Source organism: Xiphophorus hellerii, chromosome 6, assembly GCF_003331165.1.
Source record: "Xiphophorus hellerii strain 12219 chromosome 6, Xiphophorus_hellerii-4.1, whole genome shotgun sequence".
In the NCBI taxonomy this organism is placed as follows: Eukaryota; Metazoa; Chordata; class Actinopteri; order Cyprinodontiformes; family Poeciliidae; genus Xiphophorus; species Xiphophorus hellerii.
In genome coordinates, this window is record NC_045677.1 from 23242661 (window position 1) to 23264417 (window position 21757).

The window sequence follows — 21757 nt, forward strand, 5'->3', positions numbered from 1 at the left end:
CTGAAAAGTTACGTGCAAGTTAGTACGCTTGAAAAAAGACAAAACTAATATATTTGCACTTGAAAGTAGACCAAAAATACTTCGTAAGATTTTGTGTTTATTGTAGTGAAGAAAAACAAACTATTTCAAAGTTTTAGGGTCAACAGTTGTTTTCTATTTGGTTGGGACAATTTTTACCAGTCTTGACTTGTGGTTAAGTCAAGACTCAAATCATTTCAAGAGCCACAAATGGCCCCCGGGCCACAGTTTGGACCCCCCCCCTGATATACCAGTAAACAGCTGCTGCTTCCTGTGTGTTTTTTCCTCATGAGCGCGCATTACCGTCCCTCTGAAAACAAACATCAGCCTGAATCCACAGCATTCATCATGCAACATACCACGCCTCCCTCCTCCTCCTTCTTTTTCTCCTCCGCCAGCCTTTGGCTTGGAAACATAATGTGATCAGCATGCCAGTGGAGGCCCATCCAACCAAAAAGTGGGAGTGCTCCATCCCGCGAGCCGATTGGCTGCCCTGACACTAAGCAGATTGAGGGAGCAGTCTGCAGATCCGGGATTAGAGGTGGGTCTTTATGCATGCTGAATTGTGTAGCTTCATTGCAAGAGGCCTTGTTCTCACTTCACCCTGCAGGATTCACCAGAAAAGACTCAACATTAAAGACTCAACTTGTCTGCCTCATAATGGTTGTTCCTGAATCTCAAGGAGAATTGTATCACCCTCCTCCTGACCTACAGAGGGATGCACATGTGCCTGATTTCAGCTCCTATGTGGGAATGTACAAGAAGTCTCTGGAGAATCCAGAAGGTAGGTTAGACTCCCCACTTCTCTCGGCCTCTAAATCCCAAACCGTTTCAGGCTGAGGATGATTTACCTGGGATGAGGATGATTTAACAAACACTCAAGAACCAAATAACCTTAAATCGACCCTTAATAACACAACATGGAGATGAAAATATTAGTCTCTTAACTAGAGTACTCATAAGTTATACTCAATTAAGATTAGCATTAGTTCTAAATATTTTTACTCAAGTAAAAGTAAAAAGTAGCTGTCCGAAAAAATTACTCAAGAGTAAAAACGTATTTGGTAAAAAGTCTACTCAAGTACTGATCAAATTATCAATCATTTCATATTTAACAATTACTCCATCGGATGGACCAATTAAGTCAAGTGGAATTTTTTTTATCTTAAGGAAAAAATGACAATAATTCATTTAAGTAAATAAAAATTTCCAAATCAGTTTCTTTCATTAAAATAACTTATGAAGTTACAGGTGTGTGTCTGAGTCTGGTGGATTTTTGGTTAAAAAATATTTGTTTTTCATTCAGTGGGTAGAGAACCCGGAAATTTTAGTCACGAGTAGCCAGATAATAAAATTACTCCACTACAAGTAAAAAGTACACCATAATAAAAATACTCCTAAAGGTACAGCATTTCAAAAAAGTTACTTAAGTAAATGTAATTGAGTAAATGTAACTAGTTACTTCCCAACTCTGCTCTTAACTCTCTTATTGTTGTCTTCTTTGTTCATTCTAATGAGAAGTGATTTGTAAATGTGACGGGTCACAACAAAACCATGAACAAGTTGACTAGAAGTGTTTAAAGTTATGTACAGATTCTGAAAATTTGGAGTCTAAACTTTCCAATTATGTCAAACACACGTAAATCAAAAAAGAAATCTTGTGTGCATTAATATTTTATTTGTAATTTAGAAGCATAATAAAAGAAAAAAACTTTTCGTTGCTTTGGCACAAACAAATATCATCTTCTGCACCACTAAATATAAAAAATTATCCACCCATTTCTATCAACTGTATTTATTTGCTGGTTAAGTCATTTTAATTAAATAGACATAACAATAATTACTGACGTGTGATCAGAGCATTATAAACAAGCAAAGTCGTAAAAACAAAGACCAGTTCTCGCCAACTGAAGACACGTTAACGGCAGAGCCGTTCAAAAGAATCAAATTGTTAGCTAAATACACATCTATACTCTCAGAAGGTATAACTTAGCTTCATCCGATCATTTCAGTTGTTTTCTCTTCAGTTTTTCTTTTGAGTGACCCGCTTTTAAGCCACTTATCCGGTATTATTTTAAACAATCCTCTGGTAAGCTAGCTGTAGTGTCGCACTTTGAGCTGACGTCACGGTAAAATAAACGGCCGTTTACATGCAGTACCTCGACGACCACTAGGGGGCACCCGCGGACCACCGCAGTTTCAAAAAGGTTGCTGTATTTTAATACATTTCACCCTAAAACGAGTCTTAAAATGTGAATTTATTTCAGCGTTCTGGAAGGAGGTTGCAGATGAGTTCTTCTGGAAGAAACCAGCCACCGGTCCAATGCTTCAGTACAACTTTGACGTGACAAAGGGCAACATATTCGTCAAATGCATGGAAGGAGCCAAAACCAACATGTGCTATAATGTCTTGGACAGACATGTGAGGGAGGGGAACCTCAGCGAAAAGGTCGCCTATTACTGGTAAGCAAAAACTAAAAAACAAACAACCAGGGTAAAAAATAGGCAGGTACTGATTTGAACTTTGTCAGGTATTCCAGTCAAAATCAACTGCTGCCAACTACACTGTACAAATCCCACTTAGCAGCAGCAGGGATGTCAGGGCCTCAGTTTCAGGGTTATAACAGTTTTAGGTTTTCCATTATAGTTTAGTTTTATTTCATTGTCACTTTCTGTGTAATTTAATTAATTTTAATTAGTGTTTAGAGTGTGCTTGCTTGTTTTTATTAGTTAAATGTTCTTTATATTGACAATAAATTATTGCGATCAACGATAATATTGATGTTTTGAGACTATTTTCAAGTAATATAATGGTAATAATATAACAACGCAAGGACACATTCTCAAAAATTAATTAACTTTATATTCTAATTAATATTTAACACTGGAACTGGAAGACATTTTAATCATCAAAAATAAACAAAATGAATTAGAAAATGACTGTAAACAAAATTGTTCGTCAAATAAAGGTGAGGCCAAAGCACCAGACTGAAGACTTTTGTTATCCAGTTTTTGGTAGAAAAAGAAAAACAATAAACAATTAAAATAAAATTAAGTTTGTTTTAATGTATCATGTGATTAATTGAATTATTGCATATTTCAACCGGAAACTGAACTATTATTTAGTTTTAGTTTAGCGTTTATTATCTATGTTGGTAGTTTTAATTCTTTCATACTTTGGTTCATTTTTAGATGCAGAAGTCAAAAAGTAAAAGCTATGTGATTAATCACACACCGGGAACAAACACTCAACAGTATATATATATATATTTAAAATTATGCAATTATTGTTGAACAACCAACTGACTCTGGCGTTTTCTCCCAACTTTTGCTACCGCCATTTTGCAGACTAGCGTAGCGTAGCCGCCAGCAGTAATTTGCCGATTTCTGACGTAAACTGCTCGTGTGTGAAAAAGAGAAATAGAATCATAAACATAAAAACTAAAGATATTATATCTACAATTTCAGTAAGTTTTGGTTTTATAAACACTCAGTATTGTTATAGTTAATGTTTTTCCCCATTGATTACAATTGACAAAATTGTTTTCTCAATTTCAGTTTTTGTTATTTTGTTAGTCGTAGTTGCTTAGTTATCCCACTTTACATCCTTTTCAGCTTTTTTCTGCCTGCTGTACTTTCTATTGTTTCTGCAACAATACATGAAGGCAGATATTTGCTTTGTCAACTGCAGAAGCTTTTGCAAACAAGAAGCAGTTGCTCTACCAGCTCAGCAGCATAGGGGTTCAGTGGAACATGGCCACACTGCCGATCATCCAAGCATTTTAAAACAGTTTGCATCAAATAAAACAAAACACACACATTATAATATGTGTTGGCTGCAAAAACACTTTTCCTGCACGGTTTTCAAAGAGGTATAACGGTTGCCCTGATGGTTTGTTTTGACCATCATCTAAACTGTTGTGACTAAAGGTTGGATTTTAAAACAGCATGACGACAGAAAGTATTTAAATATCTGATTAAGGGTTTAATCAGACAAAACAAAACAACAAAGGAAAGTGCAGAAATGTGCAGGAAGACGTTTAGCTGAAAATATTCCAGACACTAAGTATTTTAACTCTTTCACAGCTACTGTACCTTTAATCACATGAACAAAACATTTCATACGCAGATAAAATGAAGTAAATTTAATTCATAAATAAATAAATTTACAACTTAGCTCTTGCTGTCTACTTGGCTATCTAGCTGCATATCTAGCTAACTAGAGAGCTAAATAGATAGCATGCTAACTTGGTAGCCACCTAAATTGCTAATTATCAGTTTAGCTTGCTACATAGAGCCATCTAGCTATCTGTCAATCTAACACTCCAAATTATCTAGCTTTCTAGCTAGATATTAGCTTAGGTAGCTAGCTGTATGGTTAGGCAAGCTACATATAGACATCTATTGAAATGGGGACCAAGCTAATTACAGCACAGCTAGCTAGAGACTTTTTTACATATTTATTAAGCATATTTATTAACATTTATAGTCTTAAATATTAGTAAAAGGTAGCAAACGCTAACATGTTAAACCAACTTACATTAAACTATATTATTATGACAAAATTGCTATAATTTGTGCAATTTAATATCAATACCAAGCACAAATATATATTGCAAGAAAATGAGATTGAAGCAGAACAACAAATGACAAAATGGTGCAAAATTCACTACATTCACTCACAAATTTGGTTATTCAGATGAAAGCAATATTTTAATGCAAAAAGAGTGTTTGAAGAAAGTTATGGAGGGGCAACAATTGTTTAAGGATAAAAAGAATGGGTCAAATAAATAATGTCATCATTTTTGTTTAACAGTAACACACTAACTGGGCTCCTGAAAATATTTAAATAACAGCTGCTTTTATTTTACTGTAAAGTCAGAAAGTTTGAGACTTAAGACATGTTACATTTGCCATCCCATCACTGATTGCTCATTTATTCCATCATAATTTTCAGTCTGATTCCACAGGTTTTTGCAGCGCTCTGTCCTACAGTAGCGTCTTACTATGAATCTGTCTGCTGCTTTGCTAGGCACAATGACAAGTGGTTTTATAAATAGCTGTTCTGACAAACATCCAAGCCAAATATAGACTTAGTAACAACTGGACCTCATTGACTCCACTACGAACTCCAGAGCTCTCACAATGCTGGACCGTACTGGGTCACCATTTTGGTAATTTACCTCTTTTATGTGCACTAATGCAGTTTTCTGACTAATAGACGTCTCCCTCTCTGGTTCAGTCAATATAATAAAAACTCTAGGTTTTCAATGAGTATCCAGAGTAAATCACACATTATTTTTGTCAGCACACAGGATCTTTAGAATGCTACATGAATGAAATACAGAAATAATCGTTTTGTTGTTTTTACAGGGAGGGGAACTCACCTGAACATCACACAACTATCACCTACGGACAGATGCTGAGTAGCGTCTGCCGCTGTGCCAATGTGCTCAAGAGAATGGGTGAGAAAGTCAGCTGAGTAACTGAAAATTACAAATTCAAATTCTATATAATATTTAATATATAATATTGAATTTCTGACAGCTTCAATGTAAAAAAGCTCACTTTTTGAATGTAACCTTAAAGTGACATTAAACTAATTTACATTTTTGTTGATTTTACTCTGCTTCCCCTTGCTATTTGCTAGCTGGAACACCAGTTAGGCATTATTTAGGCTATCTAAATAATGTATATAGATACAAAGTGTCTTAGGTCAAAGGCCTTTTCAGAATAGAATATTTTTTAATTAAATTGAATTTAACTAACAATGTAAATATGCTTCTAACTTTCTAACTACCTAAGTAATGAGATAGCTAGCTAGCTAATTACAAAGCTTGCAAATCATTAGCTATATAGCTAGGTATACAGCTAATAACAATAATAAAGCTAATTACATTGAGTAATTAGCAATCTATCCATCTCATTACTTAAATAGCTAAGTACTTAGCTTGCTAGCTTTACACGTATAGTGATAATATATATAGCTAGCTAGCTATATAGCCAATAAAATAGGAAACTAAACATAGAGCTAGGTAAATGCCAAGCTAAATTGCTGGCTATCAACATTACCAATAAAACATCCACACATTAAAATAAATTTTATAGTGTAAAGAATATAAATATATCTATGGACAGATCTACCTAGTTTTAATGTAGTTAGCTGTCTACCTAGCTTAATCTGTAGCTAGGTGGATAGCTAGCTAAACTACAGACCATCAACAGTAGCTACAAACTGTCTGCATATGTTATGTTATGATTAATTTTATAACGCAAAGAAATGAGACCAAAATAACTTTTGAAATATTTTTTCACATTTAATGACATAAATATGATGTATTACTAAACTGATAAATCTGTGAGGGGAATAATGTAAAAAGATAAAAAACCAAAAACCGTTTGCCATGTGATCCAATTCTGGCATTCAGTTTTCTTGGTTAGAAGTAGATCAACAGCCCAGATCTCAACTATTCGTTCACATATTAAGCTGCAGTTATAATTCAGCCTTAGCTGAACTGTTCCTCTGACAGATGTTGTTTTTAAATTTAACCTTTCAAACTTAAATAAACGGTTTCTGTGTTTGCTTAACCAGGAGTGAGAAAGGGAGACAGAGTGTCCATCTACCTTCCCATGATCCCAGAGCTCGTCTACACCATGCTGGCATGTGCACGGATAGGAGCCGTCCACTCTGTGGTGGTGAGCATGGGCGCCTGCTCAGGTTGTAAAACGAGCAAGAAAATGTGGAAAAATACACACAAACCTCCTTTTCTGGCTGGCTGGGTGTATGCTGATTAAAAAGGCTATTCTAACCGTTCTTTGCTAGATTTTGTCCTAGAAGAGTCCAGGCGATGCCGTAATTACCAGTGTAGAGAAGCAACAGATTTCAGTTGGGTGTAAAACTGTGGCGCGGTGAAAGGCTTTCTATAGTTTCATATTGATTTATGGTGAATGAGATTCATTTAACACTTAGAAAATAAACTCAGACTCTGGTAGAGTTACGTTTCCTGTGCATGACTGAAAACTATTGGAGAAGACTGGGGCCACTGAAAAAAAGAAAGAAAAAACTGATTTTAATCACATAGTTCAGAGAATTTTGACTTTAATTTCAGTATTTTGATTTAAAAATCTCAATTCTGATTATGATTCCCAGAATTTTGACATTAAAGTCAGAATGCTGCATTTTTTCCTCAGAATTCTGAAATTAACGTAGAAATTCTGAAACTAATTTTATTCTGATTTTAATTTGAAAATCATGACTAATTTCAGAAATCTGACATTGCCCGTCATGATAAATTTTGCTGAACAATACATTTTTCCAAAACTTATTGCAATGATCAATAATATTGCTGTTTTTGAGACCATTTTTAAGGTAATACAATCTTAATGTTGGCAAAATAATGCAAGCACACATTCTTAAAAATCAATAAACTTTAAAATATAATTAACATTTAACACTAGAACTGGGAGATATTTTAAATAAACAAAATAAACAGACCAAACAACAAATTATGAAGTTTCTGTAAACAAAATTATCATTCAAAAAAAGGGCTAGTTGATAACAAAATAGCAGACTGAAGACGTTTGTTGTCTAATTTTTGGTAGGGAAAAAAAGAGAAAAACAATAAATCATGCAAAATGATAGAGCTTATTTTAATTTATCATGTGATTAATTGATTTATTGCAACAGGCCTAGTTGGGTAAAAACACAAAACTGAGGGAGCAAAAACAAACTCCACTTGCTCTATTGTTAATTATGATTTGAACAACAAATTAAAAATCAGTTTTTCTTCTTGTAAAAATCACTGTTCCCACCTCCTGTGAGAATCCAAATATACATTTTTGGTCTCATTTGATTTTCTAAAGAAATCTCTGCTCCACTCCCACATGATAAGTTGATGCTGTCCTCATTTATACAAACAACCATGTTGCAAGTTGCTGCTCTGACCTCATTTCCACAGAGAAACCCTCTGTTTCTGTCAGCGCAGGCTGCCGCACTCCAGCAGTTAGTTATCAGCTGTTTTCTGTGTGAATGCTGACAACTGACAACACCTGCACTCAGTAAATGGGTCAGACACGACTGGCTGCTTCCAGCTCGGGAAAGCTATTTTAGCGGTTTAACCTTCCCCGTCCACGTGTAGGTTAGCGGCTGTTAAAAATAAACGCAACCCTCCAAGGTGAACTCTGCGTGACCAACAGAGGCCTGATTTGGGCAGACTGTTGGATTTTCTCAAAGGTTTGAGCCAATATAATTTATTATTATTGTTCTGGTTGGGATTGTTGCTGATCAATATGAATAATCATGAAGATATTCAGACTCAGGCGAATAAACGCAGCGACATTCTGCTGAGTCCAGAGTCTGTCGTGACCTGAAGCGTTGCCATCCCCGCTGAAACTTTACACTCCATGAACTGTTAACCTTGGCCTGAGAACAAGATGGCAGCCGTCTAAAAGAGCAGCTAATGGACGGACGGCTCATTATGTAAGATTAGACAAGGTTATTCAGCTATAAATGGGAATAAGAGAATGCCATGTCTTCTCTTATATATATACAGTACATATACAGTATATATATATATATATATATATATATTATTTCAAAAATAAATTATTCACGATTAATCGCGATAAATCATTCCAGAATTATTATTATCATTCCACAATGATAAACTATCATTATGGAATGATAAACATGGTTATCATTTTTGAAGGATGGGACAGCCCATTTTTGAACGACAATTTTGTTTGCAGAGGCTTCATAATTCATTTACTGTTGTTTATGCTGTATTGTTTATTTATTTTGGATATTTAAAATGTATTCCAGTTCCAGTTTAATTCTAATGTCTATTAGAATTAAGAGTTTATTGATCTCTGAGAAGGTGGTTGCATTATGATTATGCCATTAGCATTATAATTTGTTTGAAAATGGGTTCAAAACTACAATATCAGTTTATTGCATTAACTTCTGGGGCAATTTTTTTTTCTAGTAAAATTTATTATCGTGACTGGCCTATTGACGATTGTTTAAAAAAAAACAATCATGATTAATCGCGATAAATCATTCTAGTATTATTATTATTCTTCTGTTCAGTTTGCAGGATTCTCCTCAGATTCTCTGTGTGAGAGAATAATGGATGCCCAGAGCAGCGTTCTGGTCACAGCAGGTACGGCAGGCTACAATCACCCTGCAGCAACCCGCAGGCTGCGAAACGATACTCATCTGTTTAGTTTCACACCTCATCATATGCTGCACATCCCTCACCCACAGATGGTGTTTACAGAGGAGACAAACTGATCAACCTGAAGCAGATCTCCGATGAAGCGCTGGAGAAGAGCAGGGAGAAGTAGGTTTCCCAGTTCCCAGCAACCAGTCGTATTTACATAAGCCGCTGCTGGTAATGGGACGTAGAGTGCAGTCAGCTGCTATCAGAGTGGCTGCAAACAACAGACCGCCAGGGTTTTAGATTACTAGGTTGCCGGGCAACATGGAGCACTTAAATCCATCAGGAAAAGCCCGAGCTGCTCGTCTCCAATGGGAACAAGCGCCAGAGAGGGATGTGAGCGAAAAGGCAGAGCATGCTGGGAAGGGTTATCAACCGAGGGACACAAAGAGTCACAGGTGCAGATGTGGGTTTGAGACAAAAGACTGGAACAAAACACCGACATGAATCAGATAAAAATACGACTCTGAGGCGAGATTCCACTTTCTAATCAACTGTGTGTTGCATGTCGTGCATTTTATTTGTCAATATTACAGCTACAACTAATGATTATTTTAGTTATCGATTAATCAATCTTTTATTCTGAAGAAATGAATTTGATATGAATTTATTTTTGTATTATTTCCACTTTATTCTTGCCTGACTTTATTCTCATAACATTCTAACATTATTGTTGTATTCTATATTATTTATATTTTGTGAGCGTGGCCCTACTAATCCATCGTAGCTGGATAATACGTCAATAGGAGATTTTTTTATTTATTTTAATTTTTACAAAAGCTGAACCAGGTTAAAACTACGCTACTTCCAAAGTCCCAACAATCATCTACAAGGTGAAATTCCTCATAAATGATCAGAGCCATCATGGATATAAATTAAACTGAAAGCAGAAATTATCTGATAAATCAAAACGAAACTGAATCTGCAAGATGTTAAAATCTTTGGAAACAAAGCTGTTCGTTTACTCACATCATTTTCCTTTTCTTAAACTTTCCTCACAGAGGGTCGTCTAGCATCAGCAAGTGCCTGGTTATAAAGCATCAAGCACTCAGGACGAAAACAGGAGCTTCCTGCAACAAATTACAGGTCAGCATGTTTGAGTTTGCAGCTTTACTCTTTAAAATTGAGCCACCAGGAAACATAAGTGACATTTAGCTTTTCTGTGTACAACCCATGTGAAAAACATCATTTAATCTCATTTTACATTTATTAGCATGACATATTTGTCTCACAATAAGAAAAGAAAAAATAATTACGAGTCATATTACGAGAACAAAATGTTTCAAGAATAAAGCTGTATGAGAATAAAGTTGAAATAATACAAGAATAAAGCCATAATATTGCAACTTTATTCTGGAATATTTTGACTTTATTCTCAAAATAAGACTTTATTTACACATTACAATTTTATTCTTGTATTATTCCTATTTTATTCTTATAATATTATGACAACTTTATGGTCGTACAACTTTATTCGTGTAATATTGTGACTTTATTTTCATAAATATTACTTTAGTCTCTTAATTGTATTTTATTTTTCTTAGTGCGGCCCTAATACCGTGTCACACCCATTAATTTCCTCAAAACCATTAAATCTCCCAGAAAAAACTTTAAAAATAATTTCTAGCCATTTGTGGCTGCGTGTTGTGATGCCTAATCAATTGAAAACATTGCTAGTTCAATAAACAAGAGCGCACTAAAACACCAGCTTATCGGCCATGTTTGTTCACACAAACAAGGAATTTGACTTTGGCTTTAGACGCTTAATGCGCACAGACATTTTGAGATAAACATAAAAACCTCAGAGAAGGATAACAATATGGATGCAAGTTGATGAATTTAAATGTTGAGCAGGTTTTTGTTTTGTGAGTCCAGACTCCGTGGGACTCGGAGCGGGACGAGTGGTGGGACGAGGCGATGAGCGACTCCTCTGAGGACTGTGAGCCTGAATGGCTGGACGCCGAAGATCCGCTCTTCATCCTCTACACCAGCGGCTCCACCGGCAAACCTAAAGTAATGGATCTCGCCAAAGTATCTTTCCACAGTTTGTCGAACTAAAATCAGAGCTTAAATGGGAGCTATTACGCGAAAACACTGCTTCTAAAAACAGTCCCAGCGCTTTAAGAAAAAAACAATCCACACATTTTTTGGCAATAAATTTCATTATTTTTTGACGGTTTCAAAAACCTCAAGAATGTAACGTCACCTAGCAACCCCAGCAAAGCCCAGCATGTTACCTAGCAACCAGAGCTCCAGCACGTTTGGTCATCTGGTTTTACCGATGTATGTGCTGTACAATGGCTGCTGGAAAAACAAGCGTTTTGCAGTTGACTTGTGTTAAGAAAAGTGATTGATTTTAATGTTTAATACAGCTAATCTACGACATGTGTAACAGTTATATACAATACTCTTATTTGGAACAGGTCTCGTCTGAGATGCGGTAAGCAGACAAAGCAGGGCCCTTTTTTCCTCCCCCGCTGACAGACACAGCAATAAAATTTACAGTCCGAAGGGGCAAGAGACTTTTTGGCGTCAGGGATCTGCCCGTATCAGGCGGAGATGAGCGCGAAGTGGTCCGCCCTCTTACTTAGATAAAAACCAGACATCTGAGCTGTAAGGAGGGGAGTTTCCAAGTTTCTTTGGGGGCCGAACAGGTCTCTGAGTGGTCGAACAACAGAACGCCTTCTTTGCATATATTAAAGTGAGGAAACACCCACTCAGCATAAAGTTAGATGTAGCGCTAAAATAGAGAGAGTTTTTTCCATCTTTTCTCCACGTGGGCGCCTTTGTCTGTCTTTGTGTTCGTTTGTCTTCCCTTGTGTGTCTTATTTTGTGATAAAATGCATATCTCTGTTCCTCTGCAGCTTTGTTGTTCATTGCTTTGTATGAGATTAAACTCTGTGATCTGTGACGTCAACACGCTTTGTTGTTGTTTCGTTTTAGCAGCACGCCGTCGCTGCACGTTGCCCACGGAGAACGTCATTCGCCAAGGACTCGGAAGAGAAAAGAGGAAAAAAGAGCCAAACGTTTTATCCAAAGCTAGCATTAAATGATCCTTTTCTTTTTTTAATACTTGCTATTCAGAAACTAGCATAACCACTTTTGTTGGTTGTGTAGGAGGTTTTACTTCTGCTTTTCAAAGATGGACGGCTATATAATTGCGCATCTGTTGGCAACTATTTTCATGTGTGAGTGTAAACGTTGAGTTAGCAGCAGATAACTTGGATTTAAAGTGACAAGAGACAGCTCAATTTGAAAGGAGTTCAAATTATGCAGAACTGACCAGACTGAAATTTTATTAGCAAAAAATTTTGTGCAAAAATGTAATTAACGTGTTTAGTATAGCCCATATACCTGTTCAAGGTCACCTTTAGCATTCTTGGAAAGGTTAAGTAAAGTGAGAAATGGTTCTCCTTTTTACCCTTAAACCCTTAAAATCAAAAAATGCAAAGCATTTGTATTGAACTAAGTAATCCTCTACAGAAGAGAAACTTTTATATCAAACTTGGTGATTTAATTAATCTGCATTATGTAACAACACCTTATATATACAGCTCTGGAAAAAATGAAGAGACCATTGCACTGAACCCCATTGAAAACCTCCTGGTTATTCCACCAAATATTGATTTCTGAACTCTTCTTGAGTTAAAACAGGAAACTGTTGTTTCTAAATGAATATGAACTTGTTTTCTTTGCATTATTTGAGGTCACTGCATCTTTTTTATTATTTTGACCATTTCTCATTTTCTGTAAATAAATACAAAATTTTTGCTTGGAATTTCAGAGACATGTTGTCAGTAGTTCATAGAATAAAAGAACAATGTTCATTTTACTCAAACATATACCTATAAGAAGTAAAATCAGATAAACTGAATTTTAAGCGGTCTCAATTTTTTTACAGAGTTTTTATTAGCTTTTAGATTTATGTATGGATTGATGAACATAACTGTATGCTTTTGTATGACTTCAACATGATTTTCTGGGGTGGCCAGCATTTTCCAAGGAGGGGTTATGTCCCCCCGTAACCCCTCCTTTGGCGCCGCCACTGGATTTACAACAGATTAAATTATGTGCAGTGGTTCTCATGTAGATGCAGATCCCACTTTTATTTTTGCAGATTATTTTGCATGATTTTACCTTCACCACCGCTACTTTATGTTAGTTTATCCTGCAAAATACAAATACAAAATAAAATCATATTTCTGGGTGAAAAGTGGCTAGATTTTGGGGTGTGAAGACTTTTCCAGGACAATACAGAAAACCTTGATCAGCCTCTCTTTTCTAATTTGGACTACCTCTTTAATCACAACAGGGTGTCGTCCACACTGTCGCCGGGTATCTGCTCTACACCTTCCTCACCTTCAAGTGCGTTTTTGATCATCACCATGACGACGTGTACTGGTGCACAGCGGACATCGGTTGGATCACGGGTCACTCATACATAACCTACGGCCCTCTTGCAAACGGCGCCACCAGCGTTCTCGTGAGTAAACGTCAGAACTTCGCCCCGACTCCAGAGTTTCCGCTGCCTACGGTCTAAATGTTGTCGTCTGATTCCAGTTTGAGGGAATCCCAGTCCACCCGCATGTTGGCCGGTTGTGGGAGATCATAGAGAAGTACAAGGTGACCAAGTTTTACACGGCTCCCACCGCCATCCGCCTGCTGATGAAGTACGGACAAGAACCGCTGCAGAAGTCAGTTGCTGCTCTTTAATGTATCCCTTTTTATGGAACGGATTAAAAATGTATTCACTAAATATTAAATTGTTGTATTTTTTGTTGATTTGTTGGTTTATTTATTTTACTTCATAATTTTAAAACTTTTATTCTTCATTTTTTGGTTATTTTCTAACCTTGCGATAATAATCAGATCATAATCTTGTTTTTCTCTGCTCTGAATACAAACCACTTGTTAAGAGTTTTATTTAATTTCCCTTTGAAATCAATAAAGTATTTTTGAATGTGATTTTTTAAAATTGGATATAAAATTTCCATTTTCTGTTTATTGTTAAATAACTTTTTCATCTTCATAGCAATTAGTTTTATGCATTTGTCTTTTTTTACTTTATAATATTGAATTTGTCTCATTTGTCCATTTTTCATAATTTCTAGTTTGTAATTTCACTTTTTATAGTAATTTTCAATTTTTTTTCTGCTAATTTCTTCATTTATTTCATAATTAATTTTATTTGTTGTTTTTGGTGCTTTCTTTCTTTCTTTTGGATGTTTCAGTTCCAGTGTTAAATGTGCATTAGAATTTAAAAGTTTATTTTTGAGAATGTGTTTTTTCATAATTACTATTATATTACCACAAAATGACCCTAAAACAACAATATTATCGTTTATCACAATAACTTCTGGGACAATTTATCGACCAGCAGCATTTGTCATCGTGACAGGCCGACGATTGAATAATGTTACATATTGAGTAGATATAACCAATGTCAGTTTTTTTTAGGTTTTTCTTTATGTTTCCAGGTACGACCTCTCCTCCCTGAGGATTCTGGGTACTGTAGGCGAGCCGATTAATCCCGAGGCGTGGCTGTGGTACTACAAGACGGTCGGTCAAAGCCGATGCCCCGTGGTCGACACGTTCTGGCAGACGGAGACGGTGAGAGAATCGCACTGGAGCGGATAACCAGAACTAGATTTCTACTGTTGCTGAATATTTTGGTGCCGTATTTTCATTCTCCGTTCAGTTTAAACTCTTCGTTTAGATGCTTATTATGTTATCTTTGGTGTTTGGACTGTTAAATTAAGATTCACGTAGCCTGGATTCCCACTAATTGATGTTATGACATCAACTGTGATTCGATATGTCGTGGTCATTGTTAGATTATGCGTGTGTCGATGTGTTAGTGATGTTTTGTTGTTTTTAAATCTTCTGCAGGGAGGTCATGTTTTGACACCTCTACCTGCCGCCACGCCTCTGAAACCAGGATCAGCTGTAAGTGACACGACTTACTCTGATAAGTTCAAGTAAAATCAAAATGTTTAAAATAAACAGACAGAATATTACGACAATAATAAGTGCTTCCATAGCTGTTGCTAAATCCGACATATGGCAGATATTTATGTTTTTAAAACAACTTGTGTTCAGGTTTTCATTGTTTAAAGCTTTTCTCAAGGCAGCACTAGGAGGCTCTGGATGTTCAGATCAAAATCTGGATGTTTTAGGAGCTAAAGGCAACTCTGGACCTTCAGATCTCATCTGTCTTTTAATTCACAATGAAGGTCTAATTAAATAATAAATGATTCTTCATATAATCAAGAAAATTACAGACAATCCTAAGCATCCTGTTAATGAGAATGTTAAATAACAGTGTCTTCAGTCAGAGGCTTCTTCTGATACGCTGCAATGCAGACTGCTACAGAAGAACCTTCAACTCTTGAACCCTTTGAGGCCCCATATCCACTGGATCGGACGTGATGTATTTCTGGTTTTAAACAAATAAATAAATAAAAAATAGGGATTTTGTCATTTCAAGTATTCTTGTTACTAATTAGTTTCTTATTGACCAATAAATTTGAATTTTTAAATTTTAACTTGATATGAATGAGCTTCAGGCATATCACTTGCTCCAAAGCATCTATTTTCCGTCAAAATTATAAATTTGAATTCATGGTAGTCTAGTAAAATCGGCATTTGAATTTATTTTGAAAATATTTTCAATCATTAAATTGTAGGATATTTTTCAACGTTGAATGTTTATCCCAATGGACATCGGAAGTTGGGTTTATTCACCAACGCTTCATTATTTAGTGTTCCCATGCAAAAAAGAAAGTATCTGTAACATTTTACAGCTTGTAATCTCATGGTACATTTGTTTTATTTTCATGAGTATAAACTGTCAGACTTTCTTGAACTACATGTAAAAAAACAACAACTTTTTTTCCATTTATTTCAATGCGTTTGAGTTGAATTTAATTTAATGAATTGAATTGAATTTCTGAATGAAAGAACTGAGTTGACTTATTTTATATTTCAGACATTTCCTTTTTTCGGAGTAGAGCCGACCATTTTGAACGAACATGGAGAAGAAGTGGAAGGCGAGGCTGAAGGCTATCTGGTAAGCTTCCCAGCAGAACCAAACCATTCTGGATCTCATATCTCACCTTTAAGAAAGATCTTCATTTCTAAATTTAAAGCTAAAAACTTATTAAAGTGTGAATTTAAATGTTGTGCACGAGTAAACGAATCTCTTCTTGTTACAGGTTTTCAGAAAGCCCTGGCCGGGAATAATGCGCACAGTTTATGAAAACCACGAACGCTTCGAAAACACCTACTTCAAGAAATTCCCTGGCTTTTATGTGACTGGTGACGGTGAGTCGTCAAAACAAAATGTTCCCGCCAACCGACTACGCATCTCTGTTTCTCACAAGGTCACGGATGTTTGGTTTTTAAAGCTCTTCTGGAGGTTATGCAGCTTGTTTTCTCCTTTTCAGGCGCCAGGCGGGATAAAGACGGATACTTCTGGATCACAGGGAGGATAGACGACATGTTGAACGTGTCGGGTAGGTTTCAGAAAGTCACACCTTTCCTGTCAACCTTGTGCTCAGTTTGACTTTGGCTACGTTCACAAAAGTCAAATGTGAATTCAATCATTTCAACAACAACCACCAAAAATCTGATTTGTGCAACTTTCATATGTGGCTTTAAATCAGATACGTATCTGATTGTTCTCAATCTGCAGTCTGAAAGGTCATGTCGCATTTTATCCAACTTTCATGTCATTGTGGTGAGACATGCATCATAATTCGGCACCAGAAGAAGCCAGACGCGCCAAATATGGACGTGAACAATGGCTGAAGCAAACAGAGTTGACATCCTTAGCTAGCAAATTCGACCCATATCAGACTTTTTCACGGCAGTCTGAATAGCCCAGTTCCATCTTTTCACTCCAAAAAATCCAATCTGTGCCACTTCCATGTGTGGAATTAAATATTGGGAATGCACCGACACAGATGTCTCAGGATTAGAATCGGCCGATATCCATCCGATACAGAAAAACAGCCTGAATTAACTTTAAATGTTTCTTTTTTTGTGCTTAAAAATTTAATTAATCAAATCGAAGTGTTTATCCACTTACCGCCAAATTGCATTAGTCAGTCATTCCAGTTTTACTGTGATTGTGAAAATTCATGCAAAATCAACAAAAAATTTTATGCATAACAGTAAGTTTATTTAAAATTTTCCAAAAAATAGTCAAAAATATTGCTTTGACGTGACGCCAACTCCCATCTGTAAGTGGCGGTATATTCTACACTTCTTATGTCAAGTTATAGTCTGCGATTGATTATTTATAAGTAATAAAAAACACATTTACCATCATACATACAGTAAGTGCAAATATTGCAAAATTCCTTGCAAATATTTCTAAATTACAATGTATTGCTAAAAACTACACACACAAAAAAAAGGCAAACTCTTGGAGGATTGATTGATGTGAAAAACTGTTATGGTGCGTTCACATCAAACACGTTTTGTCTGGTTTACATTCAAAGTCTTTGAAGGAGCGTTGAGGGCGCCTTGGCGCATTTATGAATGTTTGATGGGTCAAACAAATAGGCCAGTAATGGAAAACAACGGCAGAAGCGATTTTGACACATCCACATAGACTTTGAATGTAACCAGACGCACTAAAAGCGTTTGGTGTGAACGCACCATCAAACGTGATTCAATTTTAAGAAGAACTTATCAAATGCAGAGAAAGTTCTAACCATTTGTTTATCTGGTTTATCGATATATTCTGACACAAATGACCCCTTATAAACATTCGCGATCTTAATGTGACAGAAATTGAAAGCGAGTTTGCATTAATAACTCCACCCATTATTACTTCGGTAAACAGCTGTGTGGCGTCATCGTTCTTCTTCGGTGCACGCGGGTCGCTCTAAAAACCGTTATCGTTCACACAGAAGTGAGATTGTGTGTGTTTTTGTCTCATCCTTCAGGCCACCTCCTGAGCACAGCGGAGGTGGAGGCGGCTCTGACGCTGCACTCGGCCGTGTCGGAGGCCGCCGTGGTGAGCCGGCCTCACCAGGTGAAGGGAGAGTGCCTCTACTGCTTCGTCACCCTCAAAGACAGCTGGGAGTTCGACAAGAAGACGGTGGCGGAGCTGAAGACGCTGGGTGAGGCTCAAACCCAAACATGGGGACATTGGTGGGAGAGTATACAGTAGCTTCATGCTCAAATTGAAGAAAAGTTACAAAATAAAATTATTTTAATCGTATTGATTTTACTGCAGCCTATTAATTACCCTCTTAAGAAATCAGTTTCTTAAACTTTTTCAAACTGAGGACCACCTACCCCATTTAACAAACACTGACTGACCACCTACCTAGAAATTGCCCGCGCAATAACACATCTTTATATATACAACCTGAAATTAAACTATTGGTCTCTTAACTCACTGTTTTTATTCCTAATAATGTGAAGATGGTGCTGTTTTGTAAATGTGAAATGAACAAGTCGACTCGGGACGTTTTGAGTTATTTACAGATTCTGAAAGTTTCTAATGATGGAAAACAAATGGAAATGAAAAAGTTCTTTACTACATGTGTTGTGAGCACTAATAACGTTTTAGGGCTATTTGTAATTTGGAACTATCTATTTTTGCTCAGATTTGAGATTTGAGCAAAAATAAACATTTTTCTTTCAGCCAGTAGATAGTCAACATAAATAGTTTTATTTTAGGTGTTAGGATGCAGTTAGTCAGTGTGGAGCACAGCACTGTTCACACATCTTCACCATCATGTCACATTCAACACGCTCCCCAGACCTAGATCTGCATTATTGTGGCATGCTGTGTATCATAATAATGATCAGAAACAAAAGTTCTGCAACTCACCCAGAGAAACTTTCCATTGGTATCTTCAGGCTTTCTTTTTAGTGACCCCTTAAGCCACTTATCCATTATTATTTTTAAACACAATCCTTTGGTAAGCTAGCTGAGCATGGCACTTAGAGCTAACGCCACTATAAATAATCAGTTGTTTACATGCAGTACTTCGACCCACCAGTGGCTCGTGGACCATAGTTTGAGACAGACTGCTTTAGAGATACAAAATACAACACACAATGTTCGAAATATGATGTTTGATACACAACATATAACATGCAACAGGTTATATACCATGGACAATGTACGATAAATCAAGCACATCATGGAATAAATGACGTAAAATATGGAATATACAATATTTGCCACATCATATACGATGCTATATACAGTATTTGACTAACAATATGCAGCAAACTATATGTGATATATAATACCTGATTCATGATATCTGATATTCAATTAATACTGCTGGATATATTTATATTATTTAGTTTTGTAGCCAACAGCGAGCACCAACTAAACGTACATCATATTTTAGATTTCATGAATCTAAGCAAGACATATCGTACAAATAAACACAGATTGGCGTTTATCGGACACTGATGTATAGGTTAAAAAAAAATAGCTTCTTTTTACTAGAATGTTCTTTTTAAATAACCTTTTCACCATGAACAACAATATTCAAGATCAAATATACATTAAAAAATATCCTGTTTGTGTCCTTGATGAAAGTTTGGTTCCATCATACATGATGCCTGAAAAGATTAAATAGACAGTTAAAACTTTTTATACAATGCAAATTCAATCCAGTTTGCTTAAAGGTATTTTATAATGACATATTTAAGTAACTAACACAAATAGTTCAATTATTATCACTTTAAACCTTAAAGAAAACTATTAAATATCTAAAAAACAGATGTTTTTCTTTTCCATTAACTTAAACATACTTAAAAATTAAATCTTGTCCGTTAAATCAGATTTTGTACTTTTATCTCGACTTGAAAAAAGGAGCAATGTAAAACTCAGACTCAATTTATAGCATTTAGCTAATTTACATCAAACAGAACACTGATACGTTTCTTTAATCAATTTTAAGGTTAAATTAGATACAAATATTCATGTTTTTCTAGTAATATCTTCTAGAGAGCTTCCAGAATAAAAGGTTTGAACTCATTAGTGGACTGATGTAGCTTCAAAAACAAGTTAAAAATTAAAATTTTAAGTTCTTGTTAGGTATAAAATACTAGCAAATAATGCTTTTATGTGTAAAACAATGAATAACTTACTATCAATATAATATCCTAAAACCGAAACAGAAATTATATTAGAATAGAATAGAATTCAACTTTATTGTCATTGCACTGTCACAAGTACAAGCAACGAGATGTAGTTTGCATCTATCCAGAAGTGCTCTACGAGATATAAATATTTATTTACAGATGTACAAGACTATGTATGTATGGACTATAAGGGGTTATATTAACTTATATTCATAAATAATTGTTTATTTCTCACCTTTTCTGTGTCCTCCTCTTAGTAAGAGAGAAAATCGGACCAATCGCCACACCAGACTTTATTCAAAACGCCCCGGCGCTGCCAAAGACGCGTTCAGGTAACGTCTGCTGCTTCCTCTTCCTCGACTGTTTCCCTATAAAATACTCAGTTCCTCCTTTTCCTCCTCCTCTTCTTCAGGAAAGATAATGAGGCGAATCCTCCGGCAGATCGCGCGCAACGAGAAGGACCTGGGTGACCTTTCCACACTGGCCGACCCCAAGGTGGTGGAGGTGTTGTTCAGCCAGAGGAGCAAGGCCGCCGCCTGAGGAGGCGCTCAGAAGTTTAGAAAATAATTTTTAAAGCCAAAGAAAATGTTTTTATTGTAGATTTTGGGCCAACATATTGTAATTTTTTTAAAGTGATTTATTTTTCTGCTGACACTTTATGTATATTTCCACATTAATCCAGCCATAATAAAACGTGTCATCCGTTTTTGCTGTTCCACCTTTATTCTCAGCGGCTAAATGTCGCCCCCATGTGGCAGGAATCATCCTCTGCAGCTGCTGACTGAAAACCGCGCTCCCTTTTCTTGCGCAACAATGCAGAAAATTCTCCCACATGCAGTTATTTCAGGGAAATTAATATATAAAAGGGCGTCTTAAGGCAAGAGAGTGACACTATTTAGAAATGACAAACTTCAGATGATTTAAAACTGAGATAGAAGAGAAGAAAAAAAGAGATATTTGTCTCTTTTATGCAATCAGGAACAGAGAAAAGGAGGAGAAAACGAAGATGTTGCATCATTACCCCCAGCAGCCGAGCTGTTTGTAACCATGACAACCTCCTCCTCCACCTCACATCTTCATCCCATCCTCCTCTCTTTCTTCCTGCAGATGTTTGGTAACCCGGCAGCTTCGATACGTTTTAAAAAAAGAAAATAGAAGAACATCAGATATTTATTTGATCTGGAGTTTATATAAAATTTAATTAATTAATTAATTTAGTTGTATTAATTTAATTTAGATTAATAAAGTTTCTATCTATTTAAGTGGCAGCATAAAAAAGAGAACAGAAATAATTAAGAAATAAAAGTTTATAGAGTTTATTACATTTTTCTTTTTCTTTTATTAATGATATTAATATAAAGTATATTTGAATTTGCTTTTGAATTTAATTTATAAGA

At 35.9% G+C, this 21757-nt stretch overlaps 1 protein-coding gene across 2 annotated transcripts; it reads left to right on the plus strand.

Moving 5' to 3' along the window:
- Window positions 1-65: 65 nt before the first annotated feature.
- Window positions 66-21066, plus strand: acss2l (acyl-CoA synthetase short chain family member 2 like). 2 transcript variants are annotated; one of them, XM_032566553.1, is made up of 19 exons: window positions 66-559; window positions 629-802; window positions 2286-2481; window positions 5392-5483; window positions 6611-6714; window positions 9107-9179; window positions 9284-9359; window positions 10238-10322; window positions 11112-11249; window positions 13549-13719; window positions 13797-13930; window positions 14714-14846; window positions 15126-15182; window positions 16225-16305; window positions 16451-16559; window positions 16682-16750; window positions 18191-18367; window positions 20618-20692; window positions 20773-21066. In XM_032566553.1, the coding sequence occupies exons 2-19, from the start codon at window positions 679-681 to the stop codon at window positions 20898-20900; spliced, it is 2022 nt and encodes a 673-aa protein (XP_032422444.1). In that variant the 5' UTR covers window positions 66-559; window positions 629-678; the 3' UTR covers window positions 20901-21066. The 2 variants fall into 2 exon arrangements, with proteins under 2 accessions (XP_032422444.1, XP_032422442.1); XM_032566551.1 differs by having other exon boundaries at window positions 66-802.
- The last annotated feature ends 691 nt before the right edge of the window (window positions 21067-21757 follow it).

What these genes read in the sequence shown, in the direction of transcription:
- acss2l (XM_032566551.1), top strand. Translation starts at nt 574, where the DNA reads ATGCTGAATTGTGTAGCTTCATTGCAAGAGGCCTTGTTCTCACTTCAC. An exon ending in CAATGTGCTCAAGAGAATGG is followed by an intron (nt 5,484 to 6,610) that starts GTGAGAAAGTCA and finishes TTGCTTAACCAG; the next exon opens with GAGTGAGAAAGGGAGACAGA. An exon ending in ACGGCGCCACCAGCGTTCTC is followed by an intron (nt 13,720 to 13,796) that starts GTGAGTAAACGT and finishes GTCTGATTCCAG; the next exon opens with TTTGAGGGAATCCCAGTCCA.